Here is a 27,381-nt window from a genome sequence, read left to right as displayed (position 1 = left end):
TGTGTGAAGCATCTGTGTTTTACTGGATGTGAAGTGTAATTTGAGTGTTACGCTGAGGCTTACCACAACAAGGCAGTAATTAGAGTTTTATGACTAATTTAGTGAATTTGCAATGATGATTCTCACATTTTAAAAAGTAACATTTAAGCACTTAAACTCTATTTCTACTTAAAACTCGAGTTAATCTGCTGATCTGGAGACTAAGATAACTGGTGCAAGACTTCCTGTAGATCCACTTCCTTTCTGAACCACAGCGAGTGCATCTGCTGTTCCGGATTGGCCCACAACCACTAACACACAATGTTATGTACAATATGTACAACATTTATTATAATTAATATATAAAATAGACAATGTACTTAAATTTTCACAATAGAAAAAATACAGGTAATAAATACAAAAACCATTTTTGTTTTGCAGGTTATTACAAAACATCCAGCACAGTTTGACAGAATGTGAGACGTTAAAATATCGAGAATAAATGCTTTGCCACACTGATATTCATATAGCTAAATATAATCTTAGGGAGTTATTTGTCAACACAGCCTAATGTGTTACAACGCCTGCTTATAAATGATATTGCTCGCACTATTCAGTGGCCAGGACTCCATCAAACCCGAGTCTGGAGCAGACCCGGGACTGATGGAGGTTTTCAAGTGAATACAGCCCCTCTCCACCTTCTCTGCCAATCCGCCTTTCCTACTTTCTTTCTCCATCATTCAACAACTCCTCAACCCTCTTTGTCTCCTCCTCTTCTCCATCTTTCTCTCCTTTAACTTCCCGTGGATCCGCCCACCCAGCCGATTTTAGAAATGACCTTAATTTTTCCTCACAAATAACATACCAATCATCATAGAAAAATAATGTCCCTCCAATAATCCACTACGACCAGCCGGTACAAACATGGCAAAAAACACTCACAAAAAAACAAACAAAAAAATCATCATACAGCAATATGGCCATTGGCTTTGAGCATATTTCTACACAGCTAATAATTAACATTTTGTAATCATCGTCGCCACACAACACAATAATTAGACATATCCCCGGACTACTCGTAATAAGTAAGTACTTCTGAAAACACGTAGAACATCACAGCACTCATTAGCTTGTCTTTTCATAACATCTACCTTTAAATACAAATAAAATATAGAATATATATCTCTGATAAATGTCACTCAACATTTTCGTCTCTCAACGGCAAAACATTACAAACACACAACGAAAAAAAACAAACCAGGAATGTGTGCAGAGGATTTGCATCATAATTCCTATCAGATGCGACTCCGCTTTAGCAAAAACGACCAACATCTGTTTGTTGGGGAGTCAAGATATGATGGATATGTAAAAGAACGGGAGGCCACAGCAGACTGTAGCAGTTACTGCACAGGAGCAGGGTTCATACACATTTTCAACAATCAATTTCCATGACTTTTCAATGACCACCAATACTTCTCAGTTCTGATTCATTACTGTAATAGCTTTTTTAAATATATAGTATTTAAAAAATGAATTCAGAACAGGATTAGAACTGAATATTTAAAGACAGGAACTTTTCATTCTTTGTCAAATATTCTTATGCACTTTAAGTATTTTGTATTTATTTTGCTGCCACTTTTTTTTAAGAAAACATGCCCTCTGAAAAAAAGAAATTGGCCTTTTGTAAAAGAAAATGTTTTGGCCATTTCCTTTCTCTAAAAATCTGGTGGTTTTTAAAGAAAAAAAATGCAGTTTTTTATTTCTTTAATTTTTTTGCAAATTTTTAAAGAAAGAAAATGTGTGGGTTTTTTCTTTCTTTAGAAATTTTTCGGTGATTTTTCAAAGAAAACATGCATACTAAATCTGTGTATTTGGAAGGCTTGTTTTCTCTGAAAACCCACTTTTTGCAGTCAGTTTTCCAATCCTTGTTTTCTTCAAAAATTACCAAAATTCCACCATTTTTCACAGCCACAATCTGTGACAACAGAAATTATTATTATCAAATTATGTTCAAATTTCCGGCAATCTTTGAACACATCATGCATTATTATACAGATTTGTGAAAAAAATCAGTTCCATGACTTTTCCAAACTTTTCCTGGTCTGTAAATTGCTATTTGCAAATTTAAAAAGTTTTTAATGACCGTACGAACCCTGCAGGAGGGATTGTGGAAATGAGGGATAAAAAGGTCAGAAAAGAAAGAAATGTGCGGTCATGAACAGTGAGCGATTACAGTCTTTTTTTCACCCTCTTAGGTTTGCATTCTTCTGACTCCTACAGACTCTGAAGGCACTGCATTAATGTGAGAAATGTGAACACAAGCAGTACAAAACGACTTTCTCCTTGAGTGGAGGAGTGGAACAGGTAGTGGCAGGTGAATCCACAAATGAAGTAATGTCACAGCATTTGTCAACCTTTGTATGGACTTTTTTTTTTGCTCTCTGTGACCCGAGGAGTTATTTCAGTCTTCTCCCGTGACCCCGCCTGCATATCAAGTGACACCAAGGTTGAGAAACTCTGTATTAATGACTAACAAAAGTGGATGAATCATACTTTGGGACACTTTTTTTCCCCCGAAAAAACTCCAGACGACAAACTGTTCCAGGAATGCAGACGCTGTAGAGCCGCAAGAAGCTGCGTGAACGTCCGCTCCGCCCGTGCGTTTTCGCTGAAGCACAGAGAGGCCCCAGCTTTGAACGTGTACAGTAACTCTGGTTGTGTCGGTCTGGCTGCACTCAAAGTCCCGTTCGTCTTCGCCTCCCGTGTGGATTGAGGACTGAGTGTGAGGGTTTTGTGCGCGTGTGAGTGCATCAGTGCTCGACGCCTCGTTCACATTAGACCTGTTCTTAAAATAATCCCAAACACTCAAAGGGCAAGTTTTTGAAGTGGGGTTGTATTGGGTACTTATTCATAGTCAGTTTATTACATACATAATAGCCACCTAAAAAAAATCTTTTATCAGTTGAAGTGTACGCTATACTGAGAGAATTTTCACTGCTTAACTTTAAGTGAGACAGCCCATTACGGCAGGGAGGCTGTAAACAGCCAAGGTCCTAAATCTCTGCTCTCGTCAAAGCCACCAGACTCCATTGACAAAAACAGTAATTTTACCTCACAGAACACAGGAGCTGCTGGTGTACCGCTGCTTCGATCAGGTAGTTAGTTAGTGTTATTGTATGACTTCGGCGAATCTGAAGCAACCCTTTTAAACGCCAAAGTCACGCAATAACACTAACTAACTAACTAACTGATCAAGGCACCTGTGGACCGGCAGATCCTGTGTTCAGTGATGTTAAATCTGTATTTTTCTCAATGGAGTTTGGCTGTGACATAACACTTTCATTTACTTGAAAATCACTGTTTAACAGAAAGGCAAAGCAGTGAAAATATTCTAAGTATAGCCTTAAGTTAAACTGATATTTCTTTTTTAAGTGGCTAAACTAAGTTTTGTTGCTGACCAATCCACAGCAGTACGTTGCTTAGCTTCTGTGTTGGACTGTGGGGGCGTGCCGACTGCCATCTGCTGTATGTGATACACTGACTGTGGATAAATACTTCATACAGCCCCACTTCAGAATATCACAACTGTCCCCTCAAGTAAATTTCAGTCAGCTAAGCTGCAGCGTTACAGAGTGGAGGCCACCTCCAGCGGTCCTGGGTGATTTTTAAACTCTTGCTTTGGAAAACTAGCTGTTGTCTGATGGGTGACGTCACACGCCACTCCGTCAACATTGTGTCATACAGAATTTTAAAATGTGAACGAGGCGTGACGCAGACAAGTGCTTAGTATTTTCCTACTACAATGTTCTCCGGTGTATGTGTGTATGTGTGTGTGTGTGTGTGTGCGTGTGTGTTTATGCCTACAGGTGTGTGTGTGTTTGCATTGCAGGTTGTGCCTCCCCCCCCAGTCTGGTTCCTCCTTCTAGGACGGCTCATGATCCCGCTGCGGCTGAGGCTGCTGCGGACTCTTCACGATGGTGATGACGGAGGCGGTGTTGAGACGTGGGGCGGTAGCCAGCAGGTTGCCTCCTCCTGCCTCCAGGCCCCTGGCGAACCTCTGGAGCGCAGCCAGGCGGGCGCCGAGCCCCTCCAGCTCTTTCCTCATGCCGGCGTTCTCGGCCCCGAGCCTCTCCACCTCCCTCTGGAGCTCCATCTTCTGCTGCTCCAGAGCTTCACGCTGGGACACCCGTTTGACTCGGCAGCTGGCGGCGTAGCCCCGGTTTTTCAAGGTGCGGCGGCGCTGCTTCAGCTTCTGGATCTCATCGCGGGACATGCCGCGCAGGTGGAGGTTCAGCTCTCGGACTGTGAGGGACATGAGCTCGCTGTCCGACAGGAAGGGCACGTTCTCGCCACATTCCTGCTTCACCTGAAGAGGACAGAAGAGAAGACACTGGCATTAGCGGTTGTGTGCCTCAGCGTACCAGTCGAGTCGCAATTACAGTTTACATCCATGTCTGTGAAAACATGGACGCTTTACACACATCTTCCCCCCCCTGCAGCACACAGGATCTCTACAAACCAGCACAGTTTCAAGATTAATGACCTTGACCTTTGACCACCGGATTCTATTTGGTTTATTATTGAGTCCAAGTGGACATTTGTGCCAAATTTGAGGAAATTCCCTCAAGACCATTCTAAGATATTCTGTTCACGACAATGACACAGATGCAAGGTCACGGTGACCTTGACCTTTGGCCACCAAAATCTAATCAGCTTATCGGTGAGTCCAGGTGAATGTTTGTGCCAAATCTGAAGAAAAAAAATCGATGAAGGTTCTTGAGATATCCCTTTCACGTGCATGAGACATATGGTCATTGTGACCCGTGACCTTTGACCTTTGACCAAAATTTAATCAGTCATTCTTTGAGTTCACTCAAACATTTGTGCCAAATCTAAAGAAATTTCCCCAAGATGATCATCACGTTCATAGAATGAGACAGATGGGGTCAAGTGACCTTGACCTTTTACTTTTGACCACCACAATCTAATCAGTTTACCCTTGAGTCCAAGTGGATGTTTATGCTGAATTTGAAGAAAATCTCTCATGGCTTGTTTGAGATAACCCACTTAGACGGATGCACGGACAACCGGAAAGCACAATGCCTCCAGCCTCGGTTAGCGCCGCGCAGAGGCATGACCACATAACCAATGTCACCGAAGAACAACCGAGAGAGAGCTGAGCTTCTTTTGATGACATTTTTACTTTTGTAAAAACAGTCTGTCTATAAACATGAGTCATTCTCTATAACATAACATTTTATTTCTGTGTGTTACCTTCAGGGCTTTGCTGTTTCTTTCTGATGTCATGATCTTCGGTTGTTCCCCTCGAGCACCAGTCAACACAGATACAGACACTCTGGAAGCAGGAAAAAAAAGGTGTGTTATCATGTGACTGTGGACATCATGCTGTTTTTGGTCCAGATCCATCCTGACATTTAGCATCCGCTCACAAGACAGCCAGTCAGGCGCGTTAAAGCAAAAGGAGAACCCGCGGATCTTTCATGCTTCTCCAAACGCGCTCTCTCATTAAACCCTGCGGTTTGATGTTAAAGGAAGGGGAGGTTTTGAAAGCGGCGAGCCTTTCTCTCTTCGCTGGAAGAGTGAGGGGGAAGTTATCATGTGTCTGCCCATTGGTTGCTCAAAGCAGGTGTCCTAACCAATTCCCTCGACACTTCCTCTTGTCAACACCAACGGTTCAAAACGTTCATTGTGAGAAAGAAAAGGAAACAACTGTATTTAAATAAAAAGGAACCAAGCATCACAAGAATCTCATTTTTGTGATGCTCATAATTTCTGCGTCGAAACCAAAAATGAAAACATACTTAACCCTTTTAAACAAGAGCATGACTGGCCTGGTTTCTTTTTTAAAAAATGTGGGAATAAGTTAAATAAACCTGAAATTTAGCAAAACAAAACAAAAAGAAAAAAAGTTTTTTTAAAAAAGTTCAAAATTAGAAAATATAATAATAATAATAATAAACTATTTTGAACATTTTGCCCTACTTTTTAAAAAAAACATTATCATGAACTATTATTTTCTCTCGCTTTCTCTATTTAAAAAAAATCAGGTCATTTTCACCCCTTTCCTAAGTTTTTTGCAACCTGTCGGACATTTGTTGCCGAGCTGCTCGTAGCTGTTTTGGCCATGTTTTCAACAGAACATGCTGCAGCAAGAATTTGCTGCAGTTTCAGAGATTTTAAGGCATGTAAAGTGCATCTGAGCACAGCACAAGAAAAAAAAAGATTCCAGGTTTCAATGGGTTAATTATTAAAAAATAGCAGACTAGAACAGTGAGTTTGGGTATGTTTGCACGCCCTTAAATTGCTGCTTCCAGTAACAAGCTGTAATAACAGCATTAAGAGTGTTTGTTTAAGTCTGTACCGCCTTAATGCTATTGTTTTAGGAAATTTTCTCTCATTCTTCTTTCTTAGAGTTCACACAGACTGTTTGGGGACTTCCTACACTCCTACTAAGGTCAGTACACAAATGTTGTGTGAGTTTTAAGTCCAACCTTTCACTTGAACTTCTTTTTCCCCTTAAGTCACTTCTTGGCTGATTTGGCTTTAGATCAGTCATGCTGATAAAAAAAATGACTGCACTTCAACTATTTTAGCTTTATCAGTTTAACCCCCCCCCACCCCCACCCCCCCGACCCCGACACACAGGACAGCCACACGGCATGCTGATGAGAGGCCACGCTGTGTTGATTTTGCAGCAAAAACATCTTAACATTTAATTAAGACAAACACTTTGACATCATAAAACCACGGGGGGTTTTCCCACACGGCTTCTGGAGAGTGAAAGTGTGAACTTTTACATTGCTGCAACATTGGATTTTCTTTTTTAGAGTGAGTGGGCTTTTGTTTAGTCTCTCCGAGTGTCAAAAAACATGAAAAATGTTAAGAAGCGTGGCTGCATCATACTGCATGCTGCTTTCTTTTATACATCCTTGTGTGTGTGAAGCCCACAACGGCTTTTTTGGAAGGTGCTACATTAATTAAGTTATTGTAATCATTATCTAGATGAGAACGTGACGCAGCTGAATTTCTCCACTTCTTGATTATATTATACCATGGTGTGACAAGATCTGGCACCTTTTTTTTGTCTCTTTTCCTCTTCTAAACCTATCAACAACAGCATCTTTGGTGGCAGTTGGTGACAGAGCCTTCAGGGAAACCTGAAGTGACTCTTAGAAATATTTAAGTTTAACAAATTTCGTTTAAATTGAAGTAAGCTGGTTTTCTGTTTGCTTTGGAATGTGACATTCTGACTTTCATTACATCTACGCCCACTTGTTATAAAAGGATGTTGCACTTATGTAAATTGGGTTGTTTTTTTTCTCAGTTTGACTATTAACTAATAACTATTAAGGCAAAAGAAGCCATTTAAGTTACAGTCACATTTTATCTGTTTCATATTTGGGAATTCAGTTGAAAAACCCTAATTTTGGTTAATACTCAATGTCATAATAGTAAAATTGTTATTACAGTTGCATGTGGGGCAAAGTCAAGTACTTTGTGACACTTTTTGGTAGATTACAAAAAAACCCTGAAAATACATCAATAGTTACTTTTTGAACTTGTTAAAGATTTCTATCACTATGTTTCTATAAAGATGATATGTTGCTGAGTGAAATATTTTAGAAACTTTGGACCTTTTAAACACATTGAGGACCTCTATCTCAATCTGATTACGCATTCAGGTCAAATTGGACAATGTTTGTTTTTTAAATAGTTAAATCAATTTCATCGGTTCAGTCGCGAATTCATTAAATAATGAATGTAACGTGTGGCTTCTTTCGAACTTTTCAGCCATGCTTAAACTGTTTTGTTGCTGCCTTCTGCTTTGGTGCCATATTGTCTACAATGAACACGTATGTGCTTTTGTGAGTGTGTCTAACAGTTATGGGTAATTCTGGACTACTGTGGCTAATGTTGACTCACTCTTTTAGAGACAAAAATGCAAAAAAATATGTTCTCTAAGATTACAGGACAGCACACAAAAGCATAAGTTCAGATTTTATGGTACCTGGTAGCCTAAAAACCTTTTGGTTTTCTTTCAGAGAAATGTCCCAGTTGACCTAAATACATAAAGTACTCTCTCAAAACCCTTTCCCATAAAAAGCAAAGTGAAATGTGAAAATATTTTGAGTATGAATCAAACATTTAATCACATGCAACAGCCTACAACCATTTTGGGTGTTGAACACTTATTATTTTAGCTGCAGGACTCTCATTACCAAAAAGAGAAGGTCAACATGCAACATTGCTTTCCTTGCAAGGTCTGGGACCAGTGTTCTTTTCACCCTACTTATCTCAGACCAATAAAAGTGTTTTATGTAAAGCACATGTGTATTTAAGCTCCAATAACATGTTCAATGACTGGCTGTGAATATTTAAAGACCCTTACACCTTACCTGTCCCATTTTACCTGATGCCCCACATTATCTATGCCTACGACTTGTTCACAGTAGGAGTTGATCCACATGAGTTAAATTCAACCCCTGGTCTAGTGGTCTGTAGTTTGCTGACAATAAACTGCATTTCCCAGCATGCGTGGGAAGTAGAGGTTGCAGCAGCAGTGTCTCGGACTCCGGCTGTAAACCGATGAGACCGCCGTTTCGTAAAGTCATGGTGATTCAGCAATAAACGGATTGCTGAGATCCACCGGGACTTACGGTCAGCCCAAACCCCCCCCAAAAACATCTGTGACCTCATGTGTCTTTGTGTCTGTCCAAAAAACACTGGACATTTGGACTTTACTATAAATATCTTGAGCTTTAGAGGACGTTTTTAAGTAACGCAACAAGTGAACGCAGCAAAACGCGACTAATAAACGGGTTTTATGGCGTTTGAAACATATTATGTGTTCTTATTTTTTAACATTATTCAACTTAATAATAAGTACCGAGCACAAACAACCTCTGGAAGATGTATTTAATCATCCAGAATCCACCCATATCCTTATAGGGAGAGGAGCTGCCGCTGTAGTAAACAGCCATCACCAGTGACCTCGACATTAATGTTAGCAAATAATCCATTTGAATTGTTTTAAATCACACAGGTAAATAACAAAGTAAAACCTAATCTGGTTAGATGTATCGGGTACAAAGGGAATGCGTTTTAAAAAGCGGGGTAAAACCATCATCTTAAACATGCTAACTGTTAGCAGCTAGCATCAACGGTCTCGAGCTAACCTGAAGGAGATTACAGCAAACAGCTGCCTGTTCTCTTGTCCTCCCGACGGATACAAGCACCCCAATGTCCCGCTGTTAGCTCCGAATAACAGATAAATATGTTAACGTTCAATATTTAGTGAAATAAGATCGTTTACCTGCTGGGTCGAAGCGACTCTGGCGACAAAATGTCAGTCCGCCTTTTCCCGGAATTACTCCGCTGCTCTCTGAGGTTGGATTCTTTCATTCACAAAAAACACAAGCGACAATGACGTCAGGGCTAAAGAATGAGGGCGGAGCCAACCCCGCCCCCGTGGCGTACTCCGGGAGGATGTAAACAAGGAATCCCTGCTTCCCAAAACTTTTCCATGACCAGCCCCCCTCCTTCCTCTTCTTCCAGCAACAACAACTTCACTAGAAACAGATGAATACACTGGGAGAGGCTTTACAGTTACAGTTTACTGAGAACACACGTGACGATGAGGCTCAAAACCCAGCATGATCCAAGAGTCAAAACAAATACTACAGGCGAAAACTCACGCACCACATAAACACACATACTCATGGTTTACGAAACAAGTAAAAAAATACATTTGTGGCTATTTTACTGCTGCATAATAGACAATAGATTAGATAAATTCTGATCTACTGAAGATACTTTCTTAATTTTGAAACTGGTTTGGGATTATTTGTGGAAGTATTGCTTCCTCAAACATGTTTATTGTGGTATTGTTTCATTGCATGGTCTGCTTGTGGTGATTTGTTCTTTAGTACTTATTTCCAAGAGGAATATACTAAATGAAAAATAGATAACGTCAAGGTATTGAATTAAAAGGAAAAACAAAAGTAAAATAAAAAGTATAGACTGAAAATGTGTAGGCTGAAGCTTAAGCTTATTATACCTAGAACCCCTTTTATTTAGCACGTTCCCATCAACTCATTTACTACTTTAAACAAAATATATTAAAACAAAAAGAACTATGAGAGTCAACAACAGAGACAAAAAAGACCAATAATGAAATTCTCAAACATTTCATTTAAAAATATGACATCATACCTTTTATATTTGTTTACTGCACTATTTTTAAAGTTAAAGTTTTTTTTGTTATTTTTCATTTGCAGAGTGAACTACAGTTTTAATGTAATTGTTTGTTGTACATGAAGAGCCTGGTGTTGAAGGTTTTATATTGTGCACCAGAAATGTTTCATTAAATTTCATTAAACAATAATAATAATAATCAATTTCACAAATGGACTACTTCAAAATATGCCCAATATTGAACTTTATTGTCACAGTCCCTGACAGAATGCAGTATATCTGTACAGGGCCAAAATGCGTGTTCAATGGAGGCTCCTTACAGTTGCAACAGTGATATCAGGAGCAAAGGTTCCACTTTTAAGACTGTAGTCTACATATTTATATATATAGTGTGTGTTCTGGGCAGTTTTAATCACCTGCTGTCAAGCCTTCCTATCCTGGGCTGTGCACAAACCTTGCCAGATTGTGATGTTTCCAGTCAGGATGTTTTCTATTGCTCCTCTGTAGAAGTTAACCAAGATCCTGCTCTAGAATTTAGCCCTTTTAAGTTATCTGGAAACATATAATATTTATATACAATATTTTCCTCTAAATTTATTGGTGGTATAAAATAGTATAAAAATGAAATTCTCAAGTAAAGTAAAAGTACCTCAAAGCTGTACTTGAATAAATGAAATTAATTTCCACCACTTTCTAAACAGTGGAATTTAAAAGAAACAAAACAACGTATTAGACTATATCAAAGGTAGTGAAGTGGTTGGAGTGGTTTTGCATCAGATGTCTTCTACTAGATGGATTGGACAGACTTTTCCTCTCGTGCCACCATCATGATGATGACAAGGATGACAAGGATTGCATTAAAATTTATGGCTGATATTCAAGATCCCCAGTGGATACATGCTGATGATATTTGACCATCAGATGACTGCTTTTTTTAGTGTTTCCAACACATCAATGTTTTTACCTAACTACTGAATGGACTGGCCCAAAGGTCAGTACAGACCTTCATGGTTCCCATTCAATGTATTCTCCCATCGACCATGACCCAGGGTGAACTGTTGTCGATAATGAATGATGATGATAGTATCCAGAGGATAGATTATATTAATGTTGATCTCCTGACTTTTCATCTGGCACCACCACTGGTTTAAACATAATTTTCTTTTTCCAAAAATGTGATTTATGACCAAATACATTTAAAAGTAATGACATCCCTATCAGCTTCAGCTCTACTAATTAGTCACTGTTAACATGCTAAAATGCTAATTTAAAAAAATGAAAGTAAAATTTAATAAATAACGTGAGATAGTATAAAATAAATAACTTAAAATATTTTACACAGCCAAGGACTTTATTCAGACCAGCATTATGGTGGGAAAGTGAATCGTAATGTAAAATTGTCGGAAAACCAGGTGAGCCCTCTTTTAAGGAACTCATCAGAGTTGGCAAAAGTTGCATCATATGGAAAAATCTCTTCTTATCTGTATGGACAGGACTGAGAAATGTGGGGCAAAGTGGAGAGACCTCTTGGAATACATTGCTGACATGGACAGTTACTGAGACTAATACTCACTTACACACTTTTTGTGTGTCTGAGAGCTAATCAGCTGCTTGTAGATCAGAGCAGATTCTGATCGGAATATGGATTTTTTTGTTTGTATATTTTGTGTCTTGTTTCGTTTTGAATAACAATCAGTATTATTTAGTTATTTATCGTTTTATATATACATACATACATACATACATACATATATATATATATATATATATATATGCATGAGCCATTTGATAAACGATGGGTGACCTTGTTTAAGTGAAGAAATTAAGTTAAATAAAATATTAACAAGAAAAAAACACTAATAACATTATTTTTTGCAATTTATTTTTGTTCAATATATCACAATTTAACAATAGCAGTATACATAAGTAATAGGAGCAAAAGCCTTAGCTCTGCCATTGTCGTGGCTTTGGCTGAGGCCACGGCTCCGGCTGAGCTGAGGTTGTGGCTGAGGCTGTGTTGTGGGGGAAAGGGGCTCAAGCAGCTCTGCAAGCAGGGGATTGGACCCGTGGAAGTCAGCAAAGTGGTTAGACTCTTGTTGTTACTGTCCTGGGTGGTGGCTGCTGCTGTGGCTGAGGCTGAGACCATCATTGCTGTGGCTAAAGCTGAGGCTGTGGTTTTGGCTGAGGCTGCGGCTCAGGCTGAGGCTACGGATGAGGATGGGGCCGGGGCCGTGGCTGTGGCTGTGGATGAGGTTGAGGCAGAGCCTGTGGCTGAGGCTGTGGTTTTGGCTGAGGCTGAGGTTGAGGCTACGGATGAGGATGGGGCCGTGGCTGTGGCTGTGGATGAGGTTGAGGCAGAGCCTGTGGCTGAGGCTGTGGTTTTGGCTGAGGCTGAGGCTGAGGCTGAGGCTGAGACTGGTGCTGTGGCTGCGGCTGAGACCATGGATTTGTCTGTGTCTGAGATCATTGCTATGGCTAAAGCTGAGGCTGTAGTTTTGGCTGAGGCTGAGGCTGAGGCTGAGGCTGCGGCTCAGGCTGAGGCTACGGATGAGGATGGGGCCGTGGCTGTGGCTGAGGATGAGGTTGAGGTAGAGGCTGTGGCTGAGGCTGTGGTTTTGGCTGAGGCTGGGGCTGAAGTTGAGGCTAAGGCTGCTGCTGTGGCTGAGGCTGAGACCATGGATTTGTCTGTGTCTGAGACCATTGCTGTGGCTGAGGTTGTGGTTTTGGCTGAGGCTGTGGTTTTGGCTGAGGCTGAGGTTTTGGCTGAGGCTGAGACTGCTGCTACAGATGAGGCTGTGGCTGAGGATGAGGTTGAGGTAGAGGCTGAGGCTGAGGCTGTGGCTGTGGCTGAGGCTGAGGCTGAGGCTGAGGCTGCTGCTGTGGCTGTGGCTGAGGCTGAGGCTGAGGCTGAGGCTGAGGCTGAAGCTGCTGCTGTGGCTGTGGCTGAGGCCATTGCTGTGTCTGTGGCTGAGCCCATTGCTGTGGCTGAGCCCACTGCTGTGGCTGTGGCTGAGCCCACTGCTGTGGCTGAGACCATTGTGGGGTCTGTGGCTGAGCCCATTGCTGTGGCTGAGCCCACTGCTGTGGCTGAGACCATTGTGGGGTCTGTGGCTGAGACCATTGTGGGGTCTGTGGCTGAGCCCATTGCTGTGGCTGAGCCCACTGCTGTGGCTGAGACCATTGTGGGGTCTGTGGCTGAGCCCATTGCTGTGGCTGAGCCCATTGCTGTGGCTGAGACCATTGCTGTGTCTCTGGCTGAGTCCAGTGCTGTGGCTGTGGCTGAGTCCAGTCCTGTGGCTGCGGCTGAGTCCAGTGCTGTGGCTGCGGCTGAGTCCAGTACTGTGGCTGTGGCCCGAGGGGAAGGGTCCCTGCTGGCAGTGAATTGGACCCGGCTGTTGCTGGTGTGTTCAGCCAGTACAACTCATTTACCTGTGGCAGGTGAGACACTCTGCATGAAGGTGCAGGCACTTCAGTTTTGGCTGCCTTTCTCCTGTTATTCCTTCTTTTTTTCCCCTATACACAAAAACAAACACTTTAGATTTCCTGTCTGACATCAGCTTATAAATTACATATACTGCCACTCGTTTGTATGCCTCCACACTCCGGTCAAGTTGCACTGACAACTTACATCCATTTCTTTGACAACATGTATACTTTACACTCAGAAGATCTATATAATCAGCACAGTTTCAAGGTGGTTCTTGAATTATAGCCAAAAACATATTGCATGGGGTCACTGTGACTTTGACCTTTGACCAGCAGATTCTAATCAGTTCATTCTTGAGTCCAAGTGGACACTGGTGCCAAATTTGAGGAAACTCCATCAAAGCCATTTTCAAATATTGCATTTGTGGAATACAGGTCAAAAGTGACTTTGACCTTTAAACATCAAATTTTAAATCAGGTCATCATTTAGTCCAAGTTAATGTTTTTGCCAAATCTGAAGTAATTCCTTCAAGGGGTTCTTGAGATTTTGTGTTTACAAGAGTGGACCAGACAGACACTTTTGGGACAACCCAAAAACATAATGCTTCCGCCTACTGCCGTCGCCAGCATGGAGGCATAAAAAATAATCTTTTCAGTGTGTTTGTTTTATAAGCTCTAGTGTAGAGACGTTCATATGAATGTATTGTTTGTCAGCAGAGTGTACATACGTAGTTATCAAGGCTTGACCATTCTGGGTATCTCTCCTCATGGAGCTTCTTCTCTCTATGAGCCTCTTCAAAGTATTTTTCCTTCTCCTCTGTGGACAGTGCGTTCCACTGTGGACAGACGACAACACACTGTCAGCACATCCATACCAACACACAACTACAGTGGATATGTGTTGTAAAATTCTGAAAATCTTCAGTTTAAATGTAGGTGTGTTTTTGGTAATGTGACATTAGAATAAAAATCTTCAAAAATTACTGTCAAGATGTGAAGATATAGAATTACAGAAATAATGAACGAGCACGCCTGCAGAAAATTTGACCAAACAGTCATGAAGGTTGTGTAACATTGCGTGTCACACAGAGCTAACGCACATACCTTCTCTCCAAGGAAAGCATTCACTGTCGCAGTTCCACTCCTGTGCATTTCAGCCGAATACTTCAGCCTCTGCTCCTTCATGTACAACATGAAGGCGTTCAGTGGCTTCTTGATATATGGACGGTCGTCCTGCGAGTTGTCACGCTTTCTCTTGCTACGGGCAAACAGAAGAATTTCAGAAATACGCAGTAAAGTAAGCAGAAAAATACAAGACATGGACAAAGTGCATCCCTCTGTGTGCTCTGTTGCACTGATTTTTAAATCATATTCATGCTGACATCTTTATAGATAAATAACACCTGCAATCAAGTAACAAGTGCAAAAAATTAAATGTGAAAGTGATGATTTAGTTTGTTGAGGGTTTGTGACCATGGCCATAAATTATGAGCCAGTCACACACAAAAAAAGGACATTCTGAGTGAAATAGGCCACTGTTGGCTTACTTTGACATGGAGGTGTTTAGTGGCGGTGGAGGAGAAGCAGAGTTTGAAGAGCCTGCTGGAATCCCATAGACCATCTCTCCATTACTATACACAAAAAGAGACAGAAATACTTTAGATCATTGAAATATTGTGCTTAAAGATGCAACAGGGCCGTTTCAGAAAGCGGGTACTGTGAAAACTATGAGTAAGTGACGTAGAAATGAGTGACACTCTAGTTTTGCAGAGTGGGGTTTTTTACCTTTTAATTCCTTCTTATGATGTCTTTAGCGCGTACTTATATATCGCCTTTTAACCTACCTTTACAGGTGATCTACTGACTGATATATATAAATGGATGTATATGATTGGTTGTATTTTTTTTTCATTGCATACCTAACTATTTAAATTATCTCTATATGAACTAATTGACACTTTTCTCTGCTGTGAGTCAGACTCTTTTAAAGATTAATGTTTGCAGTCCACAAATACTTGACAAATCTATCATAACCCTGCCAAGCTCTGATGGTGGCATTCGCCATCTCAGTTATTCATATTTCTACACCCGCTGGATTAAAACCGAGGCTCGGCTTTTTATTTATCCGTTGCCATGGTGAATCGTATTATCAGAGCTCGATGAAGGCTACTTTCATTCAGCACTCGAGCTTAACTTAGTGTGAACATACTCAGAATTGATTGAACAAACTCTGATCAGCTGCTCTGAACCTGAAAAATCAGAGTTCAAGGTTTGTTAAACCCTCTTTCTGAAACACACACCTGAGAAGTTCAATATCTGTGTACACTTGTGTGTGTTTCTTTGTATTCATGTGTACTTACAATACTCCAACAGGACACAGGTTCTGGGTCAGGTCTTGTGGTAGTGTCACAACTGGTACATTGTCATACTGGAGACACAAACATATGCAGAGCAGATGGTTAGATGAGCTGCAGGGGTGTCATTATGCACACGCAGTAGCCCCCCCCCGTTTTACTTTAAGTAACTTTGGTGTAATAACATTCACTTGTAAACTTTAGCTTTTAGACTTTGAATTATTGCCATTATATGCCGGAAAAAAATTAAATAAAATAAATTATGAAAGTTTGCCATTTATATAGAAAAGACGTCATCTAATGAATTATTTAGGGAACATTTTCATTTTCCCCTCAAATTTAATTAAATAAAAAATATAACTGATCACAGAAAGTTCGTATTCTACCATGCGCTTTAAGCAAATAAAACCTCATTCTATTTTCAAAACAGTCACTTAACAGCTTCCATCTGCTGCCCACTTAACCCTAAAAAGTTACAAGAAAATTACCTCAAAATAAGCAAAAAAGTTTTTTAAAAAAAGGAAGACAATTACCTTAAGAAACTGCTAGAAATAAAATAAAATATTATTTTTCTGTAAAATAATTTTAAATAATTGTAAAGTATTTTTCATAAATTTCTTGCCAAGTTGCTCATTGCCTTTATCTCATGTTTTTAAAAGAAATCAAACCAGTTTCCTCAGTTTACAGAGGTTTAAAAGCTTTTGAAAGAGGGCTGAACTGATGCTGATCCAGGTTCTAAAGGGTTTAATTATTACTTCTGTAAAATAACTAATAGGCAATTATTAAGATTATTGATGAGCATAGCCTTACAGGGCTGTTGTACAGTTTGTTACATTCAGCAACACATTGATTAACAGAGCGGGCTTAGATTACAGTTAACCCTTTGCAGTCCTTCTGTTGGCCTAAAGCATTCAACTTGACAACAATTTTTATTATTAATCTGCAAAATATTTTCTCTGTTAAGCGTTTGGTCTGTAACATTTTAAAAAATAGTCACAGCTTTCCATCACCTGTAATAACATCTTTAAATTTCAATTTTGGCTGTGAGATCTCAAAATATTACCAAACCTGTTAATATTCACATTTGAAAAGCTGGAACCAGTGAATTATGACAATATTTGCTTTAAAATGTCATTTATCAATTGTTAAAAGGGTGGTCAATGAATTGTCTGTCATTCAACTAACTGATTAGTGTGCATATCCTTTTACTTCCAATGATGCAGATCATTTGTGATGCAGGTATTGATAAAGCTCTTCTCATATCTATCCCTAACCTATACTGGGTATCTTACCTGTCCCTGGCTGTGCAGGTGACCTGGCTGCATCACAGCTTGTGTTTGCTGGATAGGAGCAGCATGTACAGTGTTCACTCCTGCAGCAGCTATAAGTGGAGCTTCTCCCAGCGGGTTGCACAGTCATATCCTCCAGTAACCTGACTGTTCACTGGCTGAGGGTGGATGTCAGATTCTTGCCCTGCAGGGACAACAGGAGGTGGAGGCGGAGATGAAGATGCTCCAAAGGGGCTCCATTCACCATATCCACTATCAGCCGGACTTTGCACTGGCTGAGGGTGGATGTTAGAGTCGTGCTCTGCGGGTGCACTGGAAGGTGAAGGTGGCGATGCAGATGCAGAATGAGATGGAGATGCTCCAAGGGGGTTGCACCCATCAATTCCACCATCATCAAGATTTTCCAGTGACTGAAGGAGGTAGTCAAAGTCCTCCCCTGCGCGCATTATAGCGTCCATTTTTGCAGTCGCATCCAGGGGGCTGCACCCATCAATTCCAACATCATCTGTATTTTCCAGAAACTGAAGGAGGGCGTCAAAGTCTTCCCCTGTGCGCATTATAGCGTCCATTTTTGCGGTTGCATCCAGGGGGCTGCATCCATCAATTCCAACATCATCCGGATTTTCCAGAAACTGAAGGAGGGCGTCAAAGTCTTCCCCTGTGCGCATTATAGCGTCCATTTTTGCAGTTGCATCCAGGGGGCTGCACCTACCATTTTCAGCATCAACTGGATTATCCAGTAACTGAAGGAGGAAGTCAAAGTCCTCCCCTGTGCGCATTTTAGCGTCCATTTTTGCAGTTGCATCCAGGGGGCTGCACCTGCCATTTCCAGCATTAACTGGACTTTCCACCAGCTGAGGGAAGAAGTCAATCAATTCCCCTGTTGGCATAACAGCCAATTGGGATTGAGATGAGGCTGGAGATGGAGGTGTAGATGGAACTGGTCCAGGTGGAGACAGAGTTGGTCCTGATGGACATTGGGTTGGTGGTGACTGTCTGGCAGGCATTTTGCGTGCTGTGTCAGTGAACTTATCCAGAAGAATGACTGACTGGTGTCAGATTCTGTCTGAAGCTCAGTGAGCTCCTGTGAAACACATTAATAAGAGACTGATTCAGAGACACTTGTTTTGGGAGCAGATCAGGATTAAAGGTGCAAACTAGATTCTGCAGCTTATTTAAAATGTTTATAATATATGATGCATTTTCAAAGACTGAACCACCAAATAAAATCAATTTGAGAATTGCTTTTACCTTGACAGCTTCCACCATTTAAATGCACCTTATATCTTTATGTATCATTATTTATACTAAGAAAATAATATAAAATATGATTTTGATTCAGATTTTTACTTTTAAATTTGGAACAAGTGTTGGAAGGGTTACTTTTGAAATGTAATTGGTTACAGATTATTAGGCTACCCTGTTCAAACACTAATGAGTGATAGGTATTTTTTATGACTTCATCAAAATAACACAATATCTTACATTTGATTTCTTTTCTAAAAAATGTTTAAACTGGACAATAAAGCTGAAGATGCCCTAAAACGGGCAATGCAACAATAAGGCATTGCTCCACTGCAAAAAGATGCAGAGCCACAGGATCACTTATTTTCAACTAAACATTTTTCACTGAAAATAATATATCCGGAGGCAGGCCCTTCGTATTAGTACAATTTAGACTTGTAACTGTAATTTCGTTACATTTTCCCCCCAGAAGAAGTAACTGATTACTTATTTTTTGATATAATTACATGCAGGCTCGCTCGTTACTTCCGAACACTGTTAAGGACTAGCAGACCATAAGAGAAATATGTTTTTAAAAATGTTATCTGCTTGTTTAGAGAGCCACGAGCATCACAATCTGCATAATAACAGAATGAAATGTTTCTGTGTTTTAAAGCACCATATTTGCTTTTAGCTGGGCTATAAGTTAACTGTTTGAGTACTTACTTTATGCGCTCGGTAGTAAACAATATTCTTTGTCTTGGTAATGCGGATTATTTCAGTCTTCCCTCGAGAAAATGAATGGCTCTCACACTAAAGTCGACAGTAGAAATGAGCAAAAAGCTGGATTTGCTTGGACATAGTATAAATTCTTACGTCATTCACGTTCTGATCGAACATGGATCATAAATTGGAATGTCGACGTCACTTTAGGCCTATGTCAACGTCACTGCGTTAGGTCGGGGTCAGGTTAGGTTGATGCTGTTGTTATGTTATTGTTCATAATAATGTTTTCAACACCTCTTCATCCAAAAGCAGTCAATAATTTACTATCATATCATATCATATCATATCATATCATATCATATCATATCATATCATATCATATCACTTTCATAGTTCACAATGAAATGGGTGCACTCAGGGATGGGTAGTACACTCCTCTCTACCCATGCTGATCACTTATAATGGTAGACCACCAACAAATATATTAGTAATAATAGATGATCAGAATAAAGTTTATTTATATAGCATTTATCAAAACCATCATTCCAAAGTGCTGTACACTTAAAATCACAAAACACACACAAAATATTTTACATATAATACGACGGGGGATTAGGGCCACAGTAAGGAAAAAAAAATTATTTACGAGATTAAAGTCATTAGTTACGAGAAAAAAACTCATTATTAACGACAAAAAGGTCATTATTAATGAGAAAAAAGTCATTATTTACGAGATTAAACTCATTATTAACGAGAAAAAAGTCAATATTAATGAGAAAAAAGTCATTATTTACGAGATTAAACTCATTATTAACGAGAAAAAAGTCATTATTAACGAGAAAAAAACTCATTATTAACGAGAAAAAAGTCATTATTTATGAGAATAAAGTCATAATATTCAAACCTGCTGCTTTTGGAGACACTTGTTAACATGAGGGCTACGGAGGATTTGGTTGAGTTGTATTTTAGGATAGATTTCACAAACAAGGAGATACTTTTGGCACATCAGCATCACATTATCATAAGTATCAGGACTTTAAAAAGAATATGCAAGAAATTGCATCTTTTCCGGCGAAAGAACCAGTCGGACTTGGAGGATGTTGCTGCTTTTCTGGAGGGGGAAATGGCTGAACTGATCAACTGCAGGGTTATCGTTGGATGCATCTACGGGCTATTCAGAGGGGTTTCGTTGTGTCTCAAGAAACAAATCCTCCGTAGCCCTCATTTTGACAATGGTCTCCAAAAGCAGCATGTTTGAATATTATGACTTTATTCTCATACATAATTACTTTATTCTCGTTAATAATGACTTTTTTCTCGTTAATAATGGGTTTAATCTCGTTATTAATGACTTTTTTTCTCGTTAATAATGAGTTTAATCTCGTTAATAATGACTTTTTTCTCGTTAATAATGACTTTTTTTCTCGTTAATAATGACTTTTTTCTCGTTAATAATGAGTTTAATCTGGTTAATAATGACTTTTTTCTCGTTAATAATGAATTTAATCTCGTTAATAATGAGTTTAATCTCGTTAATAATGACTTTAATCTCGTAAATAATTTTTTTAAAAAATCCCTTAATGTGGCCCTAATCCTCCGTTGTAGGTCCGCACACCAGGGAACTATTTTTTCACATTTTGGTTTATCTTGGAACAAGTCACCCACTACGGGATGTGTATGTCTTTTTTTTAATCTCTGAAAATAAAACCAAAACAGTGCAGTGCAAGAGCTAAGTGCAACTTAAGGTACCATACATATCTAACATGCCATCTGATGCTTGAGGACACATGGCACCAAAAGCATTTCTGAAAATGGACAGTAGTCTTCTTTCTCCATCTCCTCCACATCCCGCTGTAGGCTTTTGTCTTCGACCACACTGAAAACATTATAACATAGGCTATCAAAACTATAACATGTCAAATTAAAGAAAGGCAGATTTACCTACCAGTGAGTAACATCGTTCACTTACTGCTCATTTCTGTAAATTAAATTTCTAGGTCTTGCCATCCACATCTATTTGAGAATAACACCAGACCAGACCAGTAGTTAAAGGAGAGACTACTGATGGCAATATCACAAGACATTGTTTCATATGACAAGTGCAAGCTTCCCAAGTCCTGAATAATATAGTCAGTCATATCGTAAAATATTAACCAGAATCAGAATAACATTTATTCCTGAGTAGGCTGTCACATACAAATATTTTGCTTTAGTTTTCTGTGCATACATTAAACATAGGCTACCATAAATATTTTAAGAAGAAATAAAAACAAAGGCAAATATTGCTACACTCAATGTTGTCCACATGTTGGATACATTTAAGAGATGCACTGGTCAGAATAATGTAAAAATATTTAAAAAAAAAAAACATATATATAACATCTGTTGCAGAAGTTGCTTTCCTCCATCATCACAAATCCATTCGCACCAATAAGCAGTTGTCTGTGGAGCCCCTAAAAGGAGACATGGGGGAGAAAAAAATAGAAGATGGATTCATTTTTTTAATAATTCAAAAAAAAAAGATTGTGGAAAAAATTGCAGGTGAAAAAATGATGGTGGAAAAAAATATGGTCGAAAAAAAATGATGGTAGAGAGAAATTGATCAGGGGAAAAAATATCCTGTGAAAGGTTTTTGTTCTCCCAAATTTTTAGGGAGAAATTTCCCCAGGAGAATGAGAAACTTTCGCAGGAGAATCAGCCTTTGTTGAGAGAATGTTTTTTTCACCATCTAATTTTTTTCCACCACCTTTTTTTTGTTTTTTCTACAAAATACAAAATTTACTGGGTAGTGTCTGTATATATTTTTTGAAAGCAACTATCTGAATTTGTTTGGCAGTGCATATTTGTAACAAAGAGTAAATACAGTGATCCATGTCTTACCATAAAGAACCCGAGCTGTCCTTTTTATACTTAGCTACAACTGATTTTTTTTCAAGTATTGCTGATTTTTGCTGTGACTGGCTATAGTTATATCATAATGATAAATAAAGAACAGTCCCTTGTGCTCTTTTCAAGTCACAGTTTTGAGAAAATGCAGTTACAGTTTACATAAATTGTTCAAATCTAACCTCTGATAATTTATTAATTTATTTTCAATGATTACTCTAGAGGCCCTGAGCTTAATTCTGGTCAAAACGACCAAACATTACATTATTATTTTTTATCCAGTTTTATCAATTTACTGACACCACAGGCTACTATTACACAGCCACTCCGACAGGTGGCGCAGTTTATTTTTGTGAGTTGCATAAACTGACCTCTGCCCTGCTGTCGTCATCTGTCCCGACGAGCCTCACGTTTTCCCACCGTGACCTCAGCCTGTCGGTGAAACATATGCACGCCTTCTAGCATTTAGCTTTGATGAAATAATCAGAAACACTCTAAACCAACTGTCGGCTTCACCGAGTTTTTCGCGACTCTTTCAGACAGAGAGCAGCGGGAGACGGCAGCAGTCATGGCCGGAATCGAGGAGCTTTCCCCCTCAGCGGGCCCGGTGTCCACCCGGCCCCCCGAGGACGAGATAGACGATGATGAAGATGAAGATGTAAGTGGCCAGTCACTGAGTTCTACCATAAAATGTCAGTGTGAACAAAATAATGAACGTAGAGTCGCACTGTCTTGTTTTAAATTTGTCCTTTTTATTGGCTAAACATGGCTGTGCTAATGCTACCCCGCTAACTACCTGCTGTGGCTATCATGCTCAGTTAAGTATCCTAGTTAGGGACTGTTCGTTATTTATATGCGGGCAGTGGTTGGTGTAAAAAGGGGGAGCTATGTCAAATAATGTTTTCAATCACCCTGGAAGGGTTAAGTAAAATATGTAGTTTTGTGGAGGATAAAAAAAAGCCAAAGTCACAGTTCAGCCACCTTTCCTCTGATGAATAATGACCAGTCCCCTAAAAGGTTTATTTCATCTAGCAGTTCATTTCACTCCTGTGTTATGACTATATCGTAAATAATTAATCACTGCTTGATCATTAACAGCTAATCCAAACCTGTTTCAGACTCCAGGATGCACAAAATGTATTTGCCAAATTCATAAATGAATGCTAGTTAGTTTAAAGTAAATGCTTTTAATCATGTGAGATTCAGTCAGCCTTTTTTCACAGAGGTGTCGTGTCTGATGTTTTGTATTTATCTCCTACAGCTGGATGAGACACTGATGGAGAGGTTGTGGGGCCTGACAGAGATGTTCCCTGACACAGTTCGCAATGCTGCTGAGGTGTCTGCACAGTGCTCCGTCTCACTGGCTAAGAAGTTTTACAGGTCTGTCCCCTGTCTCACCTCAGAAATGCAAGATTATTTTTATAGTGGGTTAGGGTTAGCGTGATGGTAGCCCAGTGGATTAAGAGATTACCTGTTAATTTGTAAATCTTAATTGCAGCAGCAGCCGTTGGTCCATCTTTTCTTCCAACTGATTTTACATCATAAATCATTGGAAGCTATTGAAATACATTTCTTTGGACTGGCACATCTTACAAAGAAGAAGCTAATCAGGTTGTTAACTTGTTTCAGTTTTTCCCGCTCTGCACTCTGGGTCGGTACTACCTCCTTCATGATCCTGGTGCTGCCTGTTGTGTTTGAGACAGAGAGACTACAGCTGGAGCAGCAGCAGCTACAACAGCAGAGACAGGTGAGTGTTCACGTGCATGAAAGGCGACTTACGGCCGAGAGACAGCCACTAAAAACCAAAAGTTTTACAGTTGTGGGGAAACAACACGGGTTAAGGAGTGAATGCTGTATGAGCAGAAATGGCAAATTAAAAATGGACAAGTGCAGTGCCAGTTAAAAACGGGGTGATTGCTTGGCTTGTGATATAGCTACTTGCAGTTTTTTCCCAGAACTGCTCATACAAACTACTCTACTCTTAGTGTTACTCTTAAATGTTGCAAAATAATGAAAGTAATTATTTGTCCATGATTTTTCAGAACATTGAGCACATAAATAAAAAATGATTTTATAAGAGAGAATTAAATATTTGGAGAAACTACATTGTCTAAGAGTGAATTTTCTGATTTTTTTCTTTGCTAAAAAATAATCAAAATTTTGATAACACTGTTTTTTTTCCCAAACTAAATATTGTATTATAACCCGTAGGAGACCACTGATATGTAATGTGCAGAATTATTGAATATTTTGTGGAATCTCTTTTCAGTGTTGCATTTTGTAGACGGTCCCTGCGCACTCGTCTCACAGCAGGCTGCACACTGAGGGCTCGTTTTCATGAAACATAGCTCTATGTCTGTTTTACCATTGCTGCCGTCGTTTCTGTTTCAGCAATGTTTCGCTTTAGTGTTAGTGATCTTGGAAGTTTGAATCTGTCAGTATGTTTACATCTTCATTTAGTCAGGCATCTGCTGTCCCCTCTTCCTGGTACTGAATCTTTCATTGGTATAATTATTGGACTATAACGGCCTCGTTTCACAGCTGGTTATGGGTTAATATGGCAAAAAAACAACAACAAAGATCACGGCTTCTTGTTGTCAGAAACATAAGGAGATATACAAAGTGAGGCAGCTTGCCAAAAATACCAGAACGTTCTTCTACATCCGGTCAGATTTGGCAGTTTGCAAGCCAGCATGCTTTTCTGACAATCCCCGCATATTCCTGGATAAGCTGGAGGCAAGCAGCCTATCCTATCCTATCCTAGTAAGAATAAGAAGCGCTGTCTGCAGAACCCTGAAGCCCCGCCCCCAGCACAAAGACTGTTTGCTTGTTCATTTAAATTTATTCATATTAAACATATAGCTAATCCATATTGCCCAAAATTTGAAAAGGCACATCTTTTGGTCCCCAGCAATACACTCACCCAGTGTAAAGTAGATTGGATGAAGGCTTCTCCAGATAAACTAAAGACAAACAGAACAACAGACAGAGATTCCTTGCTTCATAGTTAAAGTGTTACATGTGACGAGTCCATCAGTGAGTTACCTGAGTGATCAACTCTTTTTTCCTCCAGATCCTGTTGGGGCCCAACACTGGAATGTCTGGTGGGATGCCGGGCATGATGCCTCCTGCACCTGGCAAGATGTGAGACACTGAAAGGGCAACCTGAGATCTACTGCTAGCGATACAGCGAGTCCGGCCGCGAGGAGAGACAGAGAGACCACCGAGAAGAGCGACAAAAAAAAAAAAAGAATCTGTGTGTCAAATGCATGAGGATCACTCCAGCATATTGAAGATGGAGGATGTGTTTCTCTCTCACTGTCTCTCCTTACTCCAACATCATGCAGAGACTTATTTCCAGGAGCACTGCTTCAATTTTCTTTTTTTTTAATAAATACAAACATAAATAATGTTTTCTTTAGGAGGTAAGCAGGTACAAGTGGATAAATTGAAAGAAAAAATTGTTAGTGTATGTCACGGTGTTTGCAGTTAGAAGAACGTCACTAAACTTACAGTATGTTTGCAGTTTGATCATGAGTTCGCCGGCTCCACTTTTGTGTGGAGAATTACGCTACAGAATATCTGACAGGCAGGTCCGCCGCACACTGCATGGACCCTGTGGAGCAGAATGTTGCTGATATTAATGTTGGTCAACAGAACGGCCTCTTAGAGCAAAATGAGTCTTTTCTATGTGCTGAGTTTCTGTCTGTACGTCCGTCACGGTTCAGAGTTGTACTGTGTGTGTATGTCAGAGTGCAATGCCTCATTTCACAGTTTTTGGTTTTAAGCAGTGGATTGTATAATGCAACAACACCAGATTCCACGCTGTTCAATGATTGTGTCTTTATCCATTCATAGCACATTATGTGATGAGTCAAATTATTTTGTCGCATAAGGCAGGAGAAATTATACGGTTTAGGACAAATGTGGTTTGTGATGGTCGATGAAGATTTGATGCTAAATATCCCAATCTTACATTAGAATGTTATTTTCTATTATCTGTTATCACCGATGTGAATCTACAATCTCTTAATCTGTTCAGTAAGCAAACTTCACGTCTCTGTTTTGTGTTCAACATGACTGCGGTAATTAAAACACCAAATCTAATGGAAAGCCAAGTGTTTACTTTCAGTACGTCAGTTGTGTATTTGCTAAAATAAGCCGTCATAGAGCATTGTGTAAGAAATTATGAATGAATTAACAAGCAGTATCATTTTTAATCTTTTAAAATCTGGATTGACATCACTTTTCTTGTGCTGCGTTCAGACACCTTCACAAGTGTTTAAATTTAAAAAAAGGTAATGAGCCTCTTGGCAAGATATGTTACGCATACTAAGAAATTAGTAGATTTTGCCTTTTTTTTTTAAAGAAGCTAGGGGAAGTGTCCAAAAAATTTATTTACAACTGTATATTAAAAATCATTTTATAGAATTATTATTTACACCTTTTTTTAAACACCTTGTTATGGCGAATTCTTTTCATTTTATTTCTTTGTTTCTTTTGCTTTTTTGTTTGCTCATTGCCTCCTACCTCTGTTTTTAAAAAACACCAATTTTCTCAGGTCTCAAAAGGTTAAGCATTTTGTGATACTGAAATGTGTGCAGACACCTGTCTAAGTTTTATTTTAGTTTAAATTTAGTAACATTTATTTAATCACGGAAATGACACCGTTTTACGTTATAGCCAGAAACCGTGAAAACACACACTTTGGCAGTCCTTGCATCACTTAATTCTGTAATTGTCATGAAATATTTAGCCAAAAATGAATGCTTTGCACTAACTAGCTACTGTTAAAAAAAAAGATCTGAGCTGCTGAAGGACAATATTGAAAAATTGAGGCTTTTTAAAATTCTTGACGATTTTGTTTTTTAAGTTTTAACTTTCAAACATCACAGGTAAGTTTTTTTTAAAACAACACCTGCTGTGCCAAGTTACCAATATTGCCATTGTTGTGTACAGTTTATTTGTGAAAGCCCACGCCTTGTTGCACTGGCTCCAATACCTACATTTGGTGTGAATATATATATGTATATAAAAATGATTATTTGTAGTTGAGGGTCAAAATTAAAAATCAAAAACAAAGTCACATTTGACAGTTGATATATAAAAACAGTCTCTTACTTTTACTTTAAAGCAAAACATTATTTAAAAATCACTTATGTATCAATGTCATGCAACAGAGTCCATAAAATGAATATTTATTGACACATTTTTCAATGCCATGTCCATGTTACATTCACTGTCCTTTTTTCAGCTCAGGATGTATTTATAAACAGAACTGA

General features: G+C 39.4%; 2 protein-coding genes across 3 annotated transcripts; one reads left to right on the top strand and one right to left on the bottom strand.

Moving 5' to 3' along the window:
• Nucleotides 1-303: 303 nt before the first annotated feature.
• Nucleotides 304-9,460, bottom strand: maff (MAF bZIP transcription factor F). The gene is made up of 3 exons (XM_042507466.2): nt 9,314-9,460; nt 5,254-5,335; nt 304-4,345 (listed from the first exon to the last, which is right to left on the bottom strand). Exons 1-3 carry the CDS (start codon nt 9,400-9,402, stop codon nt 3,902-3,904), a joined length of 615 nt encoding a protein of 204 aa, XP_042363400.1. The 5' UTR covers nt 9,403-9,460; the 3' UTR covers nt 304-3,901.
• On the top strand, nt 6,436-26,212 carry tomm22 (translocase of outer mitochondrial membrane 22 homolog (yeast)). 2 transcript variants are annotated; one of them, XM_042507468.2, is made up of 5 exons: nt 6,436-6,454; nt 22,639-22,757; nt 23,361-23,479; nt 23,729-23,846; nt 25,173-26,212. In XM_042507468.2, the coding sequence occupies exons 2-5, from the start codon at nt 22,668-22,670 to the stop codon at nt 25,245-25,247; spliced, it is 402 nt and encodes a 133-aa protein (XP_042363402.2). In that variant the 5' UTR covers nt 6,436-6,454; nt 22,639-22,667; the 3' UTR covers nt 25,248-26,212. The 2 variants fall into 2 exon arrangements, with proteins under 2 accessions (XP_042363402.2, XP_042363401.2); XM_042507467.2 differs by lacking the exon at nt 6,436-6,454 and adding an exon at nt 22,417-22,533.
• Nucleotides 26,213-27,381: the final 1,169 nt, after the last annotated feature.

The sequence above is a fragment of the Plectropomus leopardus genome, chromosome 19 (genome assembly GCF_026936395.1).
Source record: "Plectropomus leopardus strain MGB_pleo_1.0 chromosome 19, ASM2693639v1, whole genome shotgun sequence".
Taxonomy (NCBI): Eukaryota; Metazoa; Chordata; class Actinopteri; order Perciformes; family Serranidae; genus Plectropomus; species Plectropomus leopardus.
This window is presented reverse-complemented; position numbering and strand designations above follow the sequence as displayed.

Excerpts from the sequence above, each read along its gene's own strand:
- tomm22 (XM_042507468.2), top strand. The coding sequence starts at position 22,668 with ATGGCCGGAATCGAGGAGCTTTCCCCCTCAGCGGGCCCGGTGTCCACC. Across the intron at positions 23,480-23,728 it reads CTGGCTAAGAAGTTTTACAG|TTTTTCCCGCTCTGCACTCT; the intron begins GTCTGTCCCCTG and ends AACTTGTTTCAG. Across the intron at positions 23,847-25,172 it reads AGCTACAACAGCAGAGACAG|ATCCTGTTGGGGCCCAACAC; the intron begins GTGAGTGTTCAC and ends TTTTTCCTCCAG.
- maff (XM_042507466.2), bottom strand. The coding sequence starts at position 9,402 with ATGAAAGAATCCAACCTCAGAGAGCAGCGGAGTAATTCCGGGAAAAGG. Across the intron at positions 5,336-9,313 it reads GAGTCGCTTCGACCCAGCAG|AGTGTCTGTATCTGTGTTGA; the intron begins GTAAACGATCTT and ends TCCTGCTTCCAG. Across the intron at positions 4,346-5,253 it reads GAAACAGCAAAGCCCTGAAG|GTGAAGCAGGAATGTGGCGA; the intron begins GTAACACACAGA and ends TGTCCTCTTCAG.